This window comes from Diaphorina citri, unplaced genomic scaffold, assembly GCF_000475195.1.
Source record: "Diaphorina citri unplaced genomic scaffold, Diaci psyllid genome assembly version 1.1 scaffold13, whole genome shotgun sequence".
NCBI lineage: Eukaryota > Metazoa > Arthropoda > Insecta > Hemiptera > Psyllidae > Diaphorina > Diaphorina citri.
The window spans coordinates 99,843-117,449 of NW_007377452.1; the positions used below are offsets into that span (position 1 = coordinate 99,843).

At 36.8% G+C, this 17,607-nt stretch overlaps 4 protein-coding genes and 1 long non-coding RNA gene across 6 annotated transcripts; 3 read left to right on the forward strand and 2 right to left on the reverse strand.

Annotated features, from left to right (window-relative positions):
* Window positions 1-406: 406 nt before the first annotated feature.
* Window positions 407-11,472, reverse strand: LOC103506718 (regulator of microtubule dynamics protein 1). Of its 2 annotated transcripts, none has more exons than XM_026821771.1 (7): window positions 11,262-11,472; window positions 6,461-6,667; window positions 5,639-5,896; window positions 4,997-5,052; window positions 1,879-2,016; window positions 1,371-1,485; window positions 407-1,118 (listed from the first exon to the last, which is right to left on the reverse strand). In XM_026821771.1, the coding sequence occupies exons 1-7, from the start codon at window positions 11,373-11,375 to the stop codon at window positions 1,062-1,064; spliced, it is 945 nt and encodes a 314-aa protein (XP_026677572.1). In that variant the 5' UTR covers window positions 11,376-11,472; the 3' UTR covers window positions 407-1,061. The 2 variants fall into 2 exon arrangements, with proteins under 2 accessions (XP_026677572.1, XP_008469343.1); XM_008471121.3 differs by lacking the exons at window positions 407-1,118; window positions 1,371-1,485; window positions 1,879-2,016 and adding exons at window positions 2,332-2,631; window positions 3,919-4,033; window positions 4,498-4,635 and having other exon boundaries at window positions 11,262-11,467.
* LOC103506714 (serine/threonine-protein kinase minibrain-like) lies at window positions 6,916-9,696 on the forward strand. Its single transcript, XM_008471109.3, has 2 exons — window positions 6,916-7,354; window positions 8,195-9,696. Exon 2 carries the CDS (start codon window positions 8,232-8,234, stop codon window positions 9,543-9,545), a length of 1,314 nt encoding a protein of 437 aa, XP_008469331.1. The 5' UTR covers window positions 6,916-7,354; window positions 8,195-8,231; the 3' UTR covers window positions 9,546-9,696.
* A 574-nt stretch (window positions 11,473-12,046) lies between the features above and the next one.
* LOC113466419 lies at window positions 12,047-12,990 on the forward strand. The gene is made up of 2 exons (XR_003390810.1): window positions 12,047-12,633; window positions 12,834-12,990. It is a non-coding gene; the product is annotated as an uncharacterized LOC113466419 (long non-coding RNA).
* LOC103506742 (NADH dehydrogenase [ubiquinone] 1 alpha subcomplex subunit 6) lies at window positions 12,655-14,106 on the reverse strand. Its single transcript, XM_017443071.2, has 3 exons — window positions 13,878-14,106; window positions 13,430-13,545; window positions 12,655-12,993 (listed from the first exon to the last, which is right to left on the reverse strand). The coding sequence occupies exons 1-3, from the start codon at window positions 14,008-14,010 to the stop codon at window positions 12,865-12,867; spliced, it is 378 nt and encodes a 125-aa protein (XP_017298560.1). The 5' UTR covers window positions 14,011-14,106; the 3' UTR covers window positions 12,655-12,864.
* A 125-nt stretch (window positions 14,107-14,231) lies between these two features.
* On the forward strand, window positions 14,232-16,973 carry LOC103506734. The gene has a single exon (XM_008471137.3). It carries the CDS (start codon window positions 14,511-14,513, stop codon window positions 16,797-16,799), a length of 2,289 nt encoding a protein of 762 aa, XP_008469359.1. The 5' UTR covers window positions 14,232-14,510; the 3' UTR covers window positions 16,800-16,973.
* The last annotated feature ends 634 nt before the right edge of the window (window positions 16,974-17,607 follow it).

Consider the following 17,607-nt stretch of genomic DNA (forward strand, 5'->3'; position numbering starts at 1 on the left):
AATCGTCTCGTGTGTTAGGGGAACATTCCTATTTAAATTACATTGCCTACAAGACATTTCGTGTCGGTCGGAAAAAAAATCGTGTGAGACTCACAAGTGGGAATGGGGTCGAGTAGCAGGTTGCCGTGCCTCGCCACGGAAAATGGATCATATCTCGAGATCGGGTTAGATTTCGGAAAAGTCCTCTTTTATTGCACATCTACATATTATGTAGAATATAACATCATAATAAAGTTGGAATTTTGCAGATAGCGCTCTCTTTTCACAAAATGAGCGTATGTATTAGGGGTTACCAGCCTAGTTAGCTCGGAAGATAGCGCGTCAGCCTTGTAAGCGCTAGGTCGCGGGTTCGATTCCCGACCGAGGCCAATCTTACCCTGAACGGAAATCAAAGAGAAGACTTTGGTTTGAAATACATAATATTGTATGCATATGGCGTTTTTGTATATTTCAATCGAACAGAATATAATTTACTAAATTTAAATAAAAAAGTATAAAAGAAAAGGAAAAGAGAGTGTTGTTAGAGACATTATACATATATTAAATAAGGAAAAGTAATAAATTATAAAGAAAGGAAATATTTCAATTTTTTCTTAATTCTACCTATAAAACTAAAAATAAAAAGGTTAAAATGCATAAAGTTGTATCCAAATGTTTCTTTGAACTTTTTCAAAACGGGAGATCTGAAAAATGGCAAGTTATGTAAAATACATACCCTACAATCTACAATAGTATGTTTTCGGGATTTCAGTAGATTATGATTTCGGGAAGAAAGTTAAAATGAAACCATTCATATGAAAATTGTAAAATAAATGAAAGGAGGGAAATGTGATGAGTAAATATTTAAAGCCCTGGATTCCAATGAAAGAGAAAAAAAAAGTACATAGGTATCATGTACAATAACTGTACATAATATTTCAGGTATGAATGGTTATCGATCAACATATAAATGATCTATTAAACAGTGTGTGCTTGTCTAAGGGTGTGTTTTGAGGCAAGATATGGTTTTTGATTTGTAACACTCGTGCGTATATTTTGGCTGCATCTTGGTTCACATGCTTCTATTTCTTCAAGTAAGACTTGGCTTTCTCCAACAGTTTGGTTGCCTCTTGAACCGCCTGAAATTGATGAGAGAACAATGAAAAGAAAATTGATTAGGTAGTTCTACTAGCCTTGTTAGCTAGGTGATCGCGGGTTCGATTCCCGCCCGGGGCGGATTTTATCCTGAACGGATAATGTTTGTTTTCGGAACAGCTAACTTTCTCTTCTATCCTGTATTCCTTCTCTCTTCGATTTCGGGACGATAAGACCTTAGCAGTTACAGTTAGTTCTATCAAACCCTCTTCAAATAATTAAATGAAATCACTTGCCAACTGATCTTTGTCCTGTTTGACCGGATAATTCTTGGTCATCTCCAGATAGTAGGCTGCCTGTTCATAGTTTTCCAATCTCATGTAGGTCTTTCCCAACATGAGAACGTTTTGGCTTGAAAAAAAGAAAGAGAAAAAGATGAGCTTTTTATCGCCAGCGAAACAACTAGTATCCCTTCATTGGACGGCTAAGAAAAGACTTCCGATATAGGTGCGAGTCGACAGGAGAACACCAGAAAGTACAAGTAGTGCTTTATGTAGACTTTCAGCTTAGAACAAGTTGTTCCATTATACTAACATTCACCAATATTTTTTCAGTCTCTAGAAGGCCTGTTAAGCTAACAGCCTGTTATTTTCCATTTGATTTGTTTAACAGGGCTGTTAAGCTAACAGACTGTTAGGGACTAAAAAGAAGGTTGATGAAACTCACCAACAGTGTGCTAACAAAGTAACCCTTTGAAATGCCTGGCATTGAAATACGAGTGCAAAATTTTCGGTTGATGTTTACCTGTAGAATAGTGGATGTTGTTTCTCAGCCTCCAGGAAATACTTGAGTGCCTCCTCGTAGCTAGACGTAGGCAGTGTATCGAAGATAGCATTGGCGATTTTGCGTTGATACCAGGGCATGTCCGTGATTTCGAAACACCTGAGAAGTGAAAACAAAATGAGAACTGCCTGGATACGAACCTCGAACCTGCTCCAATTTTTCGGAGTCTGGCTTACAGTATCCGGACCGGATAAAATTTACACTTATTCTGTACCTACCCATTACAGATGAAAAATAAGACCCTCCGAAATAATAAAGAAGATTAAAAATAAGACCTTGTTTGGACTCCGGGAGTAAAGGGACTTTTAAGACTCTACAATATGTTTTCGGGATTTCAGTAGATTATGATTTCGGGAAGAAAGTTAAAATAAAACCATTCATATGAAAATCGTAAAATAAATTAAAGGAGGGAAATGTGATGAGTAAATATTTAAAGCCCTGGATTTCAATGAAAGAGAAAAAAAAAGTACATAGGTAACATGTACAATAATTGTACATAATATTTCAGGTATGAATGGTTATCGAACAACATATAAATGATCTATTAAACAGTGTGTGCTTGTCTAAGGGTGTGTTTTGAGGCAAGATATGGTTTTTGATTTGTAACACTCGTGCGTATATTTTGGCTGCATCTTGGTTCACATTTGGGAGATGCTTCTATTTCTTCAAGTAAGACTTGGCTTTCTCCAACAGTTTGGTTGCTTCTTGAACCGCCTGAAATTGATGAGAGAACAATGAAAAGATAATTAATGTAATTTATTATGTGTTACATATTATATTCCAATCGGGCTCTAGACATAATAATAAAAGTAGACCCCCTCAAATGATCCACAGATTCCAGAACGAATGCATTTTTTTTTTTAACCACTACACAACTGAGTCGTTTTGTATTTAGAAAAATTATTGTAATCTCACTTATCTCCTTTTAGAAGTTACAATAGTAACTTGGGAGCAGAAGTATGTACATATGTTATGTACCTATTATTCTGAAAGAAAGATTAAGATCATTTTTATAAAAAGTTTGGTACGCAGGTAGTAAAAGAGAAAAAGTATTTTATACCTTTTTCTTCCATTTTTTCATGACAGGCGTTGGAGAACGAACTCATGACCCTCATCCTGGACGGCCAGATACAGGCCCGCATCGATTCTCATAACAAGATCCTCTACGCTAAGCAGCAGGACCAGAGGAGCACCACGTTTGAGAAAAGCTTAAATGTGGGCAAAGAGTATGCCCGGAAATCCAACATGCTCATTCTGAGAAGCGCAATGCAAGTTGATGTCCACATGGAGGACAATGATAACAATGAGCAGGAGATGATCATAGTGGAAAATGCTTCCTTGGTAAGTTTAATTTTATGTCAGTAAACTTTGAATCTGGAGGTTGGTGGTTTGAGTCCAAGTGAAGTCTTGAAATTTAGTGTAGTATATCAAGCAAGTAGAGACAAGCATTTATGCTTAATTTCATGTTTTTGAGAAGCGCTATGATTAAGCATAACATCTGTGTTAAAGTAAGTACATAATTACGTATGTATAAGCTTGGCTTGGGTGAAGCTTGAAAAGTTAGCATAACTGAGAAGAGAGATATTTTCTCTATTTTGTCATCACCTTTCGGCTATAGCTAAAGCCGCAACAACAACTTGTGCTAAGTGCTAAGTCCCGGTTTAGATTCCCACTTTACTTTATCCTCAACAAATAAGGTTTGGTTTTTAAACTTCCGGCTATAAATAATAAAAGAGACGCAACAGTCTTTCTTATGCTGGGGTTTACCACCTAGGGATTGACATGATAAGAGGATTTCCCTATTCTTAATAGCCAGGTCAACCACGGATTGAACTCAATCCTGAGACAATCCACGGTGATAAAACTCGACCTTAATGTATTCTCATGCTCATCCTACCTTCACTTTCAGAGTCCCACAATATCGCGGTCCGATGAAAACGGACGAGGTAGTGAAATGTCCGTGGCAACCGGTAGTGAGTTATAAGCACTGTGCTAACTTACCAACTGATCTTTGTCCTGTTTGACCGGATAATTCTTGGTCATCTCCAGATAGTAAGCTGCCTGTTCATAGTTTTCCAATCTCATGTAGGTCTTCCCCAACATGAGAACGTTTTGGCTGAAAAAAAAAAGGACATTCAGAATATTATGAAAAGCCTCCCTTAAGTACTTACTCTATTCAACACTATACTTTTATCCTTATTCTATGAAAGCTATAAGTTTTCTTTTTACTTTGGTATTGCCACCACTGTTCCCTACACGATTAAAATATTAAGTACTCAATTATTGTTCCCACGAAGCGGAGTGCATCCTGTATTCCAAGCACAGAGTTGAAAAACTTCGACCTCGCCGGGAATCAAATCCAGACCTCCGGTAAGCAAACCACTGCTTTTCTCACACTCAATCACTCCGATGGCTTCTTAGGGCCATGTGTGAGTCCCGTGCCGACCTACACCACTCCATTTAACTCGATCTTGTGTTAATTCCTCCCAGGTGAAACTGCTTTTCTCAGTTTTAAAATAATACGGCCATTTTTCACGGGCTCCGAAAAAGTACTTAAATGGAAGAACACGTTTTATTTACCTGTAGAAAAGCGGATGTTGTTTCTCAGCCTCCAGGAAATACTTGAGTGCCTCCTCGTAGCTGGACGTAGGCAGTGTATCGAAGATAGCGTTGGCGATTTTGCGTTGATACCAGGGCATGTCCGTGATTTCGAAACACCTGAGAAGTGAAAACAAAATGAGAACTGCCTGGATACGAACCTGCTCCAAATTTTCGGAGTCTGGCTTACAGTATCCGGACCGGATAAAATTTACACCTATTCTGTACCTAACCATTTCAGATGAAAAATAAGACCCTCCGAAATAATAAAGAAGATTAAAAATAAGACCTTGTTTGGACTCCGGGAGTAAAGGGACTTTTAAGACTCATTCTGGCAGGATAAGTAGGGTATATTCTATTATATTCTACAGTAAATTGGAAAAACTAAAGCCTCGGTGTCGAAGTGGTTAAGGCGCTCGCCTGGTAAACAGGAGAGCGCCGTTCGATCCCAACCGAGGCATGAAATTTCAATTTAACTTACCACATTCCCAACATGAACAGGGTGGTCGAATCATCTGGCTTCAACTCTATGGCTTTCTGAAACAGAAGGAGTAAACTTAATGTTGAAACTTGACAATTTTTCCTTTCGTCCATGTATCTATAATAATGAGAAAGTATTGCAATCGGTCCAATTTTCAAAATCGGGAAATGGGTGGAAATATGTATCCGTTTTGGGGTCCTCTGATTAAAAAAAAAGTGGTTTTTAGCCCATGGTCTGTGCGTATGTACTACTGGTGTAAATGGGAAAAGGTGGTATACAAAATATCTCAAGAACGGTTTGTCGTAGAGCGATGAAATTTACATAGCTTGGGAGGTAGGGAACATGCGTAGGACTGGAAAATGCCAGGAGCACGCGATTGTTCAGATGGTCACCCATCCGGATAACAACCACGCACAACGTGGCTTCAGTGATTCATCGGGAACTGGTGCGTTAAACGTGCTATCGCCGCTGGCTCTGAACTTTTGATCACTATTGGTTCGCAGTGAACTGTAGACCTCTCTTAGAGAATGCGCCCACTGAAGGCCCGATGGGGATTGTACATAATGTAGATACATTCTCGTATAGCTTCGCTATAACTGTATCAATAGAAAGTAAAAATAAAAAGAAGACGGTCTAACTCACGTTCATGTGATGTTTGATGGTCTCCAGCTGTTGAATCCGCGCCTTGGTTCCCTCCAGCGTCGCTTTTTCGTTCAGAATCACCGCGAGCCACTTGTGTATCGCGTAATGGTCTTCGTGCTGGGGTAACGCGTTATACACCAGGAAGTACGCGGAGAGGATGAGCTGCTTCTTGTCCGCGTCGGAGAGACTGGAGGAGTGCGTCGCCAGGTTGTACTTGACGCGGACCAGACGCCAAATGATCTCCACGTCCTCCTTATACTGGGAGAGAAGAGAATCGAATAGAATATATCCCATTATAACAATAAAAAATAATACCAGAGTTATGCATATTCTATTTGCATATAGATTCATATAATAGAAAGTGCTTACCTAACCCCCGTGACAAAAATCAGGTAGTATGCAGATTGAATGTAAATTATATCCCTCATAACATTTCGGATAACAGTACCGTACATTTCTCGAGCCTCTCTGCTTTTACGACACATATTGATTTTTTTTTTTTTTTTAGGGTTTGACAAAGGGAACTACTATATAACTGCTAAAGTCCTATGGTACGGTCCCGAAAGCGAAGAGAAAAGGAAGATAAGATAAGAGAAAGTCAACCGTTCCGAGAACGAACCTGATCTGCTAAGGATAAAATCCGCCCCCGGGCGGGACTCCAACCCGCGATCTAGCGCTCTTGCAAGGCAGACGAGCTACCCTCCAAGCTGACTAAGCTGGCAGGGAGCAAAGAAAAAAATATTAGTTATAAAATGGAGAGAATAAAGAAAAAGGACCTTTTTATTAGTCTAACAACTAACAAAACCATTTCTATTTACCTACCTCAGAGCTCTCCAGCATCTTGTTCACTTCCTCAAACTGTTGCTCCTCAAATAGATCGTCTGATTTTTTGAGGAACTCCTCCGATACTTTGCTCACAGTCTTGGCTGCTTCGTCGGAACTCATTTTCTTGTACGAAAATAAACCGCTCAGCAAAATCAAAGGAACGCGGGCGCGAGAGAAGTTTAAGCTGGAAAAGATTGGGGATTTCTGGAACAAAATGATAATGATAGGTATTCGTTATGCGTTCATTTGTTCGGACTCTTTAAAATAGGTACCTGCATAAAAAAAAGAAATACGTCTGCGAAGTAAGTTCTAAAAAAGGGGATTTAGCTGAAAAAAAAAAGTGTTGCTAAAACTCTCCCATTAATTTTTTATTCTCTTTTACTCGTCACGAAACGAGTCGACTCTTTTCATCGACCAATCAAATTCGTTTTTTGAAAATTGGAAAAACAGCCCGGGAAATTTTGAATTTACGACCATCGCGAGTTTTCCGAAAATTTCACTGGTGTTCCGCGATCCTTTTCCATGAGTGTTAATTAGGAAATTAATTTCCTAACGTGTTTTAAATTGACAATTTAACTACGTTAATTGTACTTTTGTTTAAAAACCGAGTTGTGCGTGAATTTTCGTTCGGTCGTCCGTAGACCATTCCGTTCTGTGTAACCGACACACTGTTTGTCGGGCTTTCCTTTCTCTAGACTTTTGTTTAATATTACGACGTTTGACTGTTTCTTCTAGTTCCATATTCAAGAAATTATACCATTGTGTTATATTAGTTCATTACTAGCAACCCCTTTTTTCTACTGAGAACTTTGTGTCAAGTGTTGTGTCTTTTTATTTTCAACTTCCCATCACTGCCTACTGACATTCAGAAAACTTTCTTTTTTCCTGTATTTCCTATTATGCTGCACTGTGGGACATGTCAGGGAGCGCGTAGCGCGATCGTGTGTGTGTGTGATGGGTTTGTGTGTGTGGTGTGATGGGTTTGTGTGTGTGGTGTGATGGGTTTATGTGTGTTATGGGTGGGTGGGTAGGTGTGGTGGTGTGGGTGTGTGTGGTGGTCCCGTACAAAGGACCACTAGTACCTATCTAATATATAAACTAGTATAGCTCACTATACTGTAGTACTTAATAGAAAGTAAAAAATGAATGTTGTGTGTTTGTTCAAACTTTATGCCTGGCTGGTCAAACTGCTCATCTGATTGCTATGAAACTTTGTGAACTTATTGCTTGCACTCCTGTGAAGGTTATAGGCTATTTTCCAGTTCGTTTTTGTTAAGCTATGCCGAGCAAGACCACTTAATGGATGAGTAACATGAATGGCCATGCCTTAAGGATTTAGCGACGGATTTCAGCTAGTTATTAATAATAATATAAAAAAAAACTGGCTTTATGGGACATCCAAGGCCAACACCAATAGGAGGAAATGGAATTCTAAGTAATTAACTGAACCCCCTGTATAGAAATTATACTGATGCAAACTAAAAGTGTTCAACTGAGATAGTACTTAAAATATTGTTGTTTTGACCACCCCCACCCTGATTCCTTATGGACTTTATGCATGTTTTGGTGAGCTGTGGACTTGCATGTTTTTGTAAGCTGTGGCAAAATACCTAACAAAATGTAAAAAATAGTTCTCTACTTAGTTAGGTATAAAACCTGTGATGTAAAAAAAACGAAAAAAAAAAAAAAAAAAAAAAAAAAAAAAAAAAGAAACTTTCTTTTTTCCTGTATCTTATTGATTAGGAAACGCTGAACTATCTGACATAAAATGAACAATGTTATCAATGCAGGATCTCCTCTCTATGGTCGATTGGTTGCAGATAATTCAATACAGAACCAAGACATCTTATCAATGCAAGCTAGAATACCAATGCAGTTCCGAGATCCAGCAACAGCTCCTCTGCGGAAACTTTCTGTAGATTTAATTAAAACCTACAAACACATCAATGAAGTTTACTACACCAAGAAGAAACGTAAGGCTCAACTTTCACACAATGAGACTAGAAGTAATAAGAAGGAGAAGAAGTATGTGCACAACGATGGACATGATGATGAGAACTATGACTATATTATCAAACATGGTGAAAAATTCCTTGACAGGTATGAAATTGATACATTACTAGGCAAAGGTTCCTTTGGACAGGTGGTAAAAGCTTTTGATCATGAAGAAAAATGTCAGGTTGCAATTAAAATCATCAAAAATAAGAAACCATTCCTAAATCAAGCACAGATTGAAGTTCAGTTGTTAGAGAAAATTAACAAAGCTGACATTCACAGCCGCTACATTGTCAAATTGAAAGGACATTTCACTTGGAAAAATCATTTGTGTCTAGTCTTTGAGTTACTCTCTTACAATCTTTACAATTTGATACGCAATACTAATTTCCATGGAGTATCATTGAATTTGACCAAGAAGTTTGCTCAACAACTTTGTTGTGCTCTTGCATTTCTGTCTAGTCCTGAACTAAGTATCATTCACTGTGATCTAAAGCCAGAGAATATTCTCCTGTGTAGTCCTAAAAGATCAGCAATCAAAATAATAGATTTTGGATCCTCCTGCCATGTTGGACAAACACTTTATCAATACATTCAATCTAGATATTACCGATCACCTGAAGTGTTGCTAGGCATTCCTTATGATCTGGCTATAGACATGTGGAGTCTTGGATGTATTCTGGTTGAACTTCATACAGGAGAACCTCTGTTCAGTGGGAAAAATGAAGTGGATCAAATGACAAAAATTATTGAGGTATTGGGAATGCCACCAGGGTATTTGCTACATGGAGCTTCCAAGACATCAAAATACTTTGACCGATTATCTGACAACAGTTATGTTCTCAAGAAATCTACAGACACCAGAAAGGAGCGACTACCTGGATCCAAGAGACTTGACACTATCCTTGGTGTGGACAATGGTGGCCCTGGAGGAAGACGTAGAAATGAGCCAGGTCACTCATTAGCAGATTATATGAAATTCAAAGATCTCATATTGAGAATGCTGACATATGATCCAAAGAAAAGAATCAGTCCTACAAATGTTCTGAGACATGAGTTTTTCCTCAAACATTCTGTTGACAATTAAAACAATTAATTCTAAGTTTAGTTTTTAATAATCAAGAGTACAAATTAATTTTCTAAGTGAACAATAAAAAAAAACCTGTGTACATTTTAGTGAATAATAATTTCCCTATTAATTTTAATGTACAAACTTTGACAAGTGAATTATGTGCAGAATCATTCAAAGCTTGTTCAACTTGGACTAATTGGTAAGTTGTAAAAATCAATTCAAGTTACTTACTTGCATTGTACATACATTATTATAGTTGTATCAAATGATTTTGTCTGACTTCAGAAGGAAAACAATGTGTACCTATCTAAGAATTACAAATGGGTATGTACTTATGTATAGGTACATATGTAAGTAGGGAGTTTCATAATACATACCTATTGAAATCACAATGGACTCTTGAGTGGAAGCCTAACCACTAGTTACCCTTTGGTAATATGGTATGATCCCGAAAGCGAAGAGAAAAGGAAGACAAGATAAGAGAAAGTCAACCGTTCCGAGAACGAACCTGATCTGCTAAGGATGAAATCCGCCCCCGGGCGGGACTCGAACCCGCGATCTAGCGCTCTTACAAGGCAGACGTGCTACCCTCCAAGCTAACTTTGCTGGCAGGGAGCAAAGAAAAAAATATTATGTAGTTATAAAATGGAGAGAATATAGAAAAAGGACCTTTTCATTGGTCTAACAATTAACAAAACCATTTCTATTTACCTACCTCAGAGCTTTCCAGCATCTTGTTCACTTCCTCAAACTGTTGCTCCTCAAATAGATCGTCTGAGGGTTATACCTACCTACTTTTTTTTTGCCAAAAGGGGTGATGAAGCAGGTCATTTTGGGTTGTAATGAGATTATCAGATTATTACCTATAAGTTTTTCATTTTATTATCATTTTTCAGGCAAGTACATAGTTTATATTTGAATCATTACAATCTGAAGTTTGGTTTCCAAATACAATAATGAAAAATAAAAAGTCCTTAGCCATCCATATTCATTGCTGAACTTGACCATAAATTGCTAAGTTCTTCACCACCTTGTGTTGTTAGTAGTTAGTGGAGTTTACTTTGAATTTGTAAGTTAGTGGCTCAAGTCAATGGCAGGTAAAAAAAAAAAAAATAATAATAATGAGGGCATAGGCATAGGTAACATTTGTGACAAGCATTCATGCACATTAGAGTAGGTGTGTGTCCTATAGTTTATCTCTCATCACATTAGCAAGAAGAGGGAATTGAACCCAGGACCTTCTTTATAGCAAGCAATATTATTACCACTGGGCTAACTGTATCTATTCTGTGGTTATTAATGAGTGCAATAGCACTCCACCCCACCAAGTTGAGAAAATTTGATGGCACTACTAGAGAGAGATATTATACACCACAGAGAAAGTGTACCACTTATGGCCAATCTTAGTACTGAGAGTTTACACTGTGTCAAGGGTTTTTTTACTTTTCTTTGACATCACTCACTTGATTTATGCAGGCCAGTATTTCTTGAACTCTTGGATGAACTGAAAACTCTCTTTGCTGAGATTGGGCATTAGAATTTGAGTGCTAATTTCTTGTTGATGGTGGGTATGAAATCTTGGACCAAAAATCTTGAAAGATTGCTTTAATTTTTTTCTAGTAAGCTTTGTTTGTGGATTAGACCTTGTTAATATGACTCATAAACAGCCATATCCAAGATATAACCTGAAATTCCAATCTGACACAGTTTCTTCTGAGTCAAAATACTTACGTTAACTTTAAAGGTGTTTGACTTTACAGTCAACCTGTGAGCTGCCAAAAATGCTTTGCGAACGGATTCAAATTTCAATGGACTGAATGTTCTTAGTCGTGACACAATGTTCATAATTCACACAAATCAATCGTCAAAAGAAATTTAATTCATTTCCTGAAATATTGGGCAGGGAAGGGCCACTTTTGTTCTGATAAAGAACGTAATCAATTTTTGAAATTTGCCGCGAGATTTATCGATGTGAACTTAGCCACGTTCGCATGAGTCGACTCGTGGTTGACGAAAAAGATCCGTTTACTTGTGATTGATGGTTGAGTATGCATTAGGTCGCGGGTTCGATTCCCTGCATAGTTATTTTTTTCCTTTCGGAATTTCCCCTTTTTCCTGTGATTTAGTACCTTACAGTCTACTTATTCTTCCTCGCCTTTTCTCGTGTTCAGACGGGGTCGGCGTTTTTTTTGTCAGCCTCTCAATCAGTCCTACATAGGGTGATTGCTTTGGGCTGACATTTGGTTTTGGCTATAAATTTTTTACGACTGGATGCCCTTCACACTCCTACAGGGGACCTACAGTCTACTTATCTCAGTATTTATATTTAGAGATTTTTTTACTTTCACTCAGAACAAACTTGTACAGCTACTAGGTGGTGACCAGTATGTTCATTGTGCCTACATACTACCACATTTTATCAAACCAGATGCTTTCATTTGTTTGAAAGATGGCAAGCCAGTTCCCATACCAGCAAGTATGTCTGACTTTGTTCACATAACTATTTCTCTCATAAAAACAAAATATTAATATCAATGCATAGATAGGTAGATACAGAATACAACAATAATTATATTTCATACAACAGCTGGTCCTATTATTAGTTCTTTGTATGTAGTACCTATTTCATTTTTCCTCTTGGTTTGTGGTTACTTAGTAACCATTGGGCTCATTACTTCTTAATCACTTTTTGTACTTGGCACAAAAAGTGACACAGTATAAAGTATAATTTTTGTGACAAGCCTTGGAAAATTGACCCTCTGCTCTATAACTCAGTGTTGAGTTCTGCAGTCTACACAAGCACAGAGACAAATAAAACTCAACCAACATGAAGATTAACATGAAGATCAATTTGAGACTGTAAATGATAGTGACTCTTGGTTTAGACTTTAGGTTGTGCTTCTATATCCCCAACTAGTGTCACTGGATCACACTCTCTTTCATTCTGTTAATGCGAAGAGTCACTCCTACTCATAATTTTTTCACTTAGAGAGAGCCTCTCTTCACTTAGAGAGAGCCTCTTTTCCAATAATAAATCTGTTTGTATTTACAAACACCAAAAGGACCATAGTCTCTCTACAATTTTAATAATACAGCAATTTAGGTGATATATCCCCAACTAGTGTCACTGGACCACTTTGAAATATACTCTCTTTCATTCTGTTAATGCAAAGAGTCACTCCTACTCATAATTTCTTCACTTAGAGAGAGCCTCTGAGGCTTTTCCAATAATAAATCTGTTTGTATTTACAAACACCAAAAGGACCATAGTCTCTCTACAATTTTAATAATACAGCAATTTAGGTGACAATTCCTGCCCAATCAATATAGGGGCTTAAGGAGATCCCGACATGAATTTGGAAATGAAATCGGTGGGTTTGGGTTCAAGTGTTTCCTTCCAGTATGACATGATCTGGCCCTTGTGTTTGAACAGTGATGCAGTTTCTCTCAACTCCATTTGACCCTAGAAACCAGAAAGAACTTTCATTAGTTTCATTACAACTTCATTTGATAATAGGTATTAAATAAATACTTTATTAAATAGCCTGAGTAAATGGATATAAAAACTCTTATGAAAGAAATACAATTACAGACATACTCTGCCAGGGTAACAATGCAGGTCTTATTGTGCTGAAATCAAAGAGGGGAAGACAGGATAGGAGAAAGCCAGCCATTGCAAGAACAAACCTTATCATTGAGGATAAACTGATAGTTTGTCCCAGTTTGAAATGAAATCCATGACCTAGCCTGGTACTTACATATGGTAGACACACTACCTTTCAAGCCAACTAGACTGGCTCCCAGCTTTTTCCCCCAAGTCTTTACAGTTGTTTTCTCACAGGCACCAACAACTCAATTTGAATTTAGTGCTCCATGATCACAAGATGTATTTCACTTACTTTAATGACTAGCATATCAATGATTCTAATATCGGTCACATGCTTATGCTTCAAGAATTCACTTCTGATTTTCTCCTTTATTTGCTCTTCACTTTTTGGGACATCATAATCAATAGCTGAAACAAAGAAAAATAGTTTACTGGTTAAGAAAAATACTACCCCACTACTAGATTAATGGGAATTTTCAGTCTTCCTCTTTTTTACTTTGTCTTTTCCATTTTCAGACAGGGTTGGTGTTTTTTGTCAGCCTCTCAATCAGCCCTAGGTTGATTTTTTCCTTTGGTTTTCTTGGGCAATGAAAATTTTAGGCTGGTATCCTCCCTGCATAAATCTTTTCATATTTAATAATTTCAAGTCTTATTTGACGATTTGACCAGTATAAATAAACACTGTTTTCAATCTAACCAAACCGTTTTCTTATCTTATCAAAGGTCAAGTCAATACTCACGGATGAGCGTTGCCTGTCGAATCCAAGCCTTGTACAACCCCAAAACTCGAACTCTAGCATCTGCCTTGGTTGTAGACAGCAGGGGTCGAACTTTGGTTCCAACGATGGTTGATTTGACCACTTGGGATGCCATTTTTACAGGAAACTCAGCAAAAAGGTCAATTTTTTTCGCTGGAAATTTGAAAAATTTATGGAAAATTTCACAAAAATTTATTTTTCGAATTATCCCATTTTGTTTATTCTTTGAGAAGTTGTCGCTGGATCCACATTCCACTGATGTGAAGTGAGCGACGAACCGAGAAAAAGTAGGCTGGCTGGGGTGATGTGCCGGGAATTTTTGAAAATCATAAAAAATTCAAATTTTCATACTTTTGCACATTTTGGTCTGTCTTCTTTTTACTTTTTTTTTTTTATTTCTCTCATACAACTTTAAACAAGTACCTACTTACCTAGCTACTTGTTAAAAGGAGTTTCTTTTCATTAAAAATCCTTTGACTTTCATCAATACAAAACCAGAATTTTATCTCTGTTAAAGTTTCCATCTCAAAGATTTCATATTCCAATGGTGATATTGTTCAGTAGTGTTTTAACCCAGCCTTAATGAAGTAAACCCATCTGTTGTCACAATCCAATATGTTAACCAAGTATTTGATAAGTCGTCAGAAGATCTTGGTGCCATCAAGAGGCCTCATACTATCAAATGTTAAGAAGTATGGAGTTGGTTCTGCAAGTAGAGCGGTGACATTCAGTCATACTGATAGTTCTACAACTAGAGGACAAGAAGGTGTAAGCAGCTTAATTAAGAAATCATCCATATGTAAGGAATCCAATGACAGTATTAAGCACCATGCTCGGAAAAGTATTATTGCAACAAGTTGTGCTGCACAGAAAATATCCAGTCACAAATTATCAAGTGGATTCAAGTTTCCAGAGATTTTAAGTACCTTTTCTACTTATAGTTTTACTCGTCCCTTTCTCACATCTAGTTCTGCAAATGCAGGCAATCTCACTCAAATCCGAGGCATTCATAGAGACATTTCCAATGAGGGTGGGTATAAAATATATCAAGAGAATGAGAATAATGCTCTGTATAAAATATTGCTAAGAATACCGGAGCTGAAGGAAACTTTAGCACCAGTGTTTAAAAATGTAAACAAAGAGGACATTATATCAGAATCTGAATTTGAAGACTTGATGAAAATTGACTATATTAATGTTGAAAAATCAGAAATACTAGAAAATTTCATGAAAATAACATACTTTATGTTTGACAAAGAAGATTCCTTGGCACATACCTCATTTGACAACATTTGTAAAGCTCTTGTTTCATCAATGAAAGAAATGTCTGATGATGAACTGTGTAAGCTCTTGTATCTTCTGCAAATTTGGTCTCCCAAATGTTTCCGCAAAGATAAAAATTATTTTGATATTTTTGCTGCAATTGATTATGTCCAGATTCAGAGGCTGCAGCAAGGTAATAATTATTATGACTTGCATCAGGTGCTACTACTCTTAGATTTTTGGGCACATTTAAACTTGATCAGATCGAGCAACTTTTGTAAATTAGGATTAAAAAAACTTTTGAACAAATCTCATCACCTGGAACCAAAGTTTTTTGTTCAACTAATGTACTTTCATTGCAAGTATAGGTCATTCCATCCACTTGTAAAAACCTATGATATAGAGTTTAATTTTGATAAGAAGTTTGATAGACTGACCCCAAATGAAATAGCCATTGTATTGTTGGCTTTCTTCAAGAGTGAAAAGAGATTTGTGAGCCATAATCTCTGTTTTAAGGTTGCAAAGACATTCATCAACCATCTTGAGGAACTAGATTCTGTTTCTGTAAATGCCTTTTTAAAATCAATGAAACATTATTTTCCTATGGAGCACTGGAATGTTCTTTATCAAGTCTGTCAGAAATTGTATCAAGTGTTTGATTCAGTAGCTTATCAAGTATATCCTCATGCTGCACTTGTTGGGACTAAGATAGATGTCTATCATCCAGACTTGATAGAAAAGATAGCAGAAAAAACAATTGCAGACTTGAACAATTTAAGAATTAAAGATTTGGAGAAAGTACTTTGTCCTATTGTCCTCTTTAACCACCAGGTAAAACAGCCAGACTTCCTAGATATCATCACACAGGAATTCAGCTCTGAAAAAAGACAACCTGAATTGAACAAATATCCTAAAACTCTAATCAGTTTAGTTTATCACTTGATCCTCAAGAACCATTACAATTTTCATCTCATTGAAAAGTGTTTGAACATTGAATTTCTTGAAGCTTCATTTGGCAGGAGACTGTCAGGCTATAATCTTCCAAAAGATCTCTTAGCAATAGATCTAAGTATGGACATAGAAGCTCCTGACTATTCTGGACCCAGACTCCCCGAGTCCCTGAGACACACTCTGTGTAAACATTATGCGTGGCGAAAGCCAGGAGAGGTTTTCCACAATAAACCTATCAAAGCTGATGAGCTATCAATTACTGCTCAGAACAAACTTGTACAGCTACTAGGTGGTGACCAGTATGTTCATTGTGCCTACATACTGCCACATTTTATCAAACCAGATGCTTTCATTTGTTTGAAAGATGGCAAGCCAGTTCCCATACCAGCAAGTATGTCTGACTTTGTTCACATGAGTGTTTATCCTCCTCCAAATATAGGGAAATGGTATGCGTTTATCTTCTTGTCTTTCTCAGCAGTTGTTAGAAACAGACCTGGTCAGTATAAAGGCACATACATATGTAAGATGAGGCAGCTCAAGGCACTGGGTTATGAACCTATCATCATTACAGCTGATGAGTGGATCAATGAATCAGAACAGGCTAGAGAACAGATATTGAGAAATAAGCTAGGAGCTGATCTGGTTGTCAATGGAAATAATGCTGCCATGTCTGTGGAACATGGGAGATAAACCCATCACTCGTAGAGGCTGAGACTTGAGACTTTGGTCAAATAAATACTCTGCAATCTACCTTTTTCGTAATTTTTTCATACTTCCTATTGTTAATACTTGAGTATTTATTAATTTATTTTGTATAATTGTTGTAAAATAAATAGTTCATAATATTACCTACATACCTCCTAATTACTGTTCTTTTATACTTAGTTTGATCATCAAATGTAGAAGATACAATTAATTGAGAGTATTAGTTTTTATACCTCCATACTGTAGATATTCATAGACAATATAATGAAAACATTGAGCTTTAATAATATTTTTAATTATTAATTTTCTATTGAAAAATTTATTTATTGTGTTTTAAATATTATTTCAATAATATCACAGCTTTCACACAAACGTTAGCTTTTGATGAGCGAAATAATAAATGTGAGAAACGAAATTGTATTTTGGTTCTCAAGAGACAATCCAGAATGGTGTTTTTTAGTCGATTGGTTTTTTTAAAAAAAGGAAAGTAAAAATTGAAAATATTGAGCTGTATTCATGAAAGGAAGCCTTGTTGAATATTCTAATATAATCTCACAATAGGTACTTAGGTATAAATCTCAAACTTGTACTTCTGTTCTACATTGTTAATTTAATCTCGAAGTACCATCAACCTATGCTTCTCTTGAAGTACAGCTCAATTGATTAAATATACATATGGAACTTAAAATAGTAATAATAAAAAGCTTATCAGGGATTTGTCAACAATATAAAAAAAAACCGCTTACTTTAGGTACTAAGTAGGTATACAAAACAAATTACTCTTTTGTGTAAG

Excerpts from the sequence above, each read along its gene's own strand:
- LOC103506734 (XM_008471137.3), top strand. The coding sequence starts at position 14,511 with ATGTTAACCAAGTATTTGATAAGTCGTCAGAAGATCTTGGTGCCATCA.
- LOC103506714 (XM_008471109.3), top strand. The coding sequence starts at position 8,232 with ATGAACAATGTTATCAATGCAGGATCTCCTCTCTATGGTCGATTGGTT.
- LOC103506742 (XM_017443071.2), bottom strand. The coding sequence starts at position 14,010 with ATGGCATCCCAAGTGGTCAAATCAACCATCGTTGGAACCAAAGTTCGA. Across the intron at positions 13,546-13,877 it reads TCGACAGGCAACGCTCATCC|CTATTGATTATGATGTCCCA; the intron begins GTGAGTATTGAC and ends TCTTTGTTTCAG. Across the intron at positions 12,994-13,429 it reads TTGATATGCTAGTCATTAAA|GGTCAAATGGAGTTGAGAGA; the intron begins GTAAGTGAAATA and ends TCTGGTTTCTAG.
- LOC103506718 (XM_026821771.1), bottom strand. The coding sequence starts at position 11,375 with ATGAACATTGTGTCACGACTAAGAACATTCAGTCCATTGAAATTTGAA. Across the intron at positions 6,668-11,261 it reads CAAACACCTTTAAAGTTAAC|AAATCCCCAATCTTTTCCAG; the intron begins GTAAGTATTTTG and ends ATTTTGTTCCAG. Across the intron at positions 5,897-6,460 it reads AGATGCTGGAGAGCTCTGAG|TATAAGGAGGACGTGGAGAT; the intron begins GTAGGTAAATAG and ends CTTCTCTCCCAG.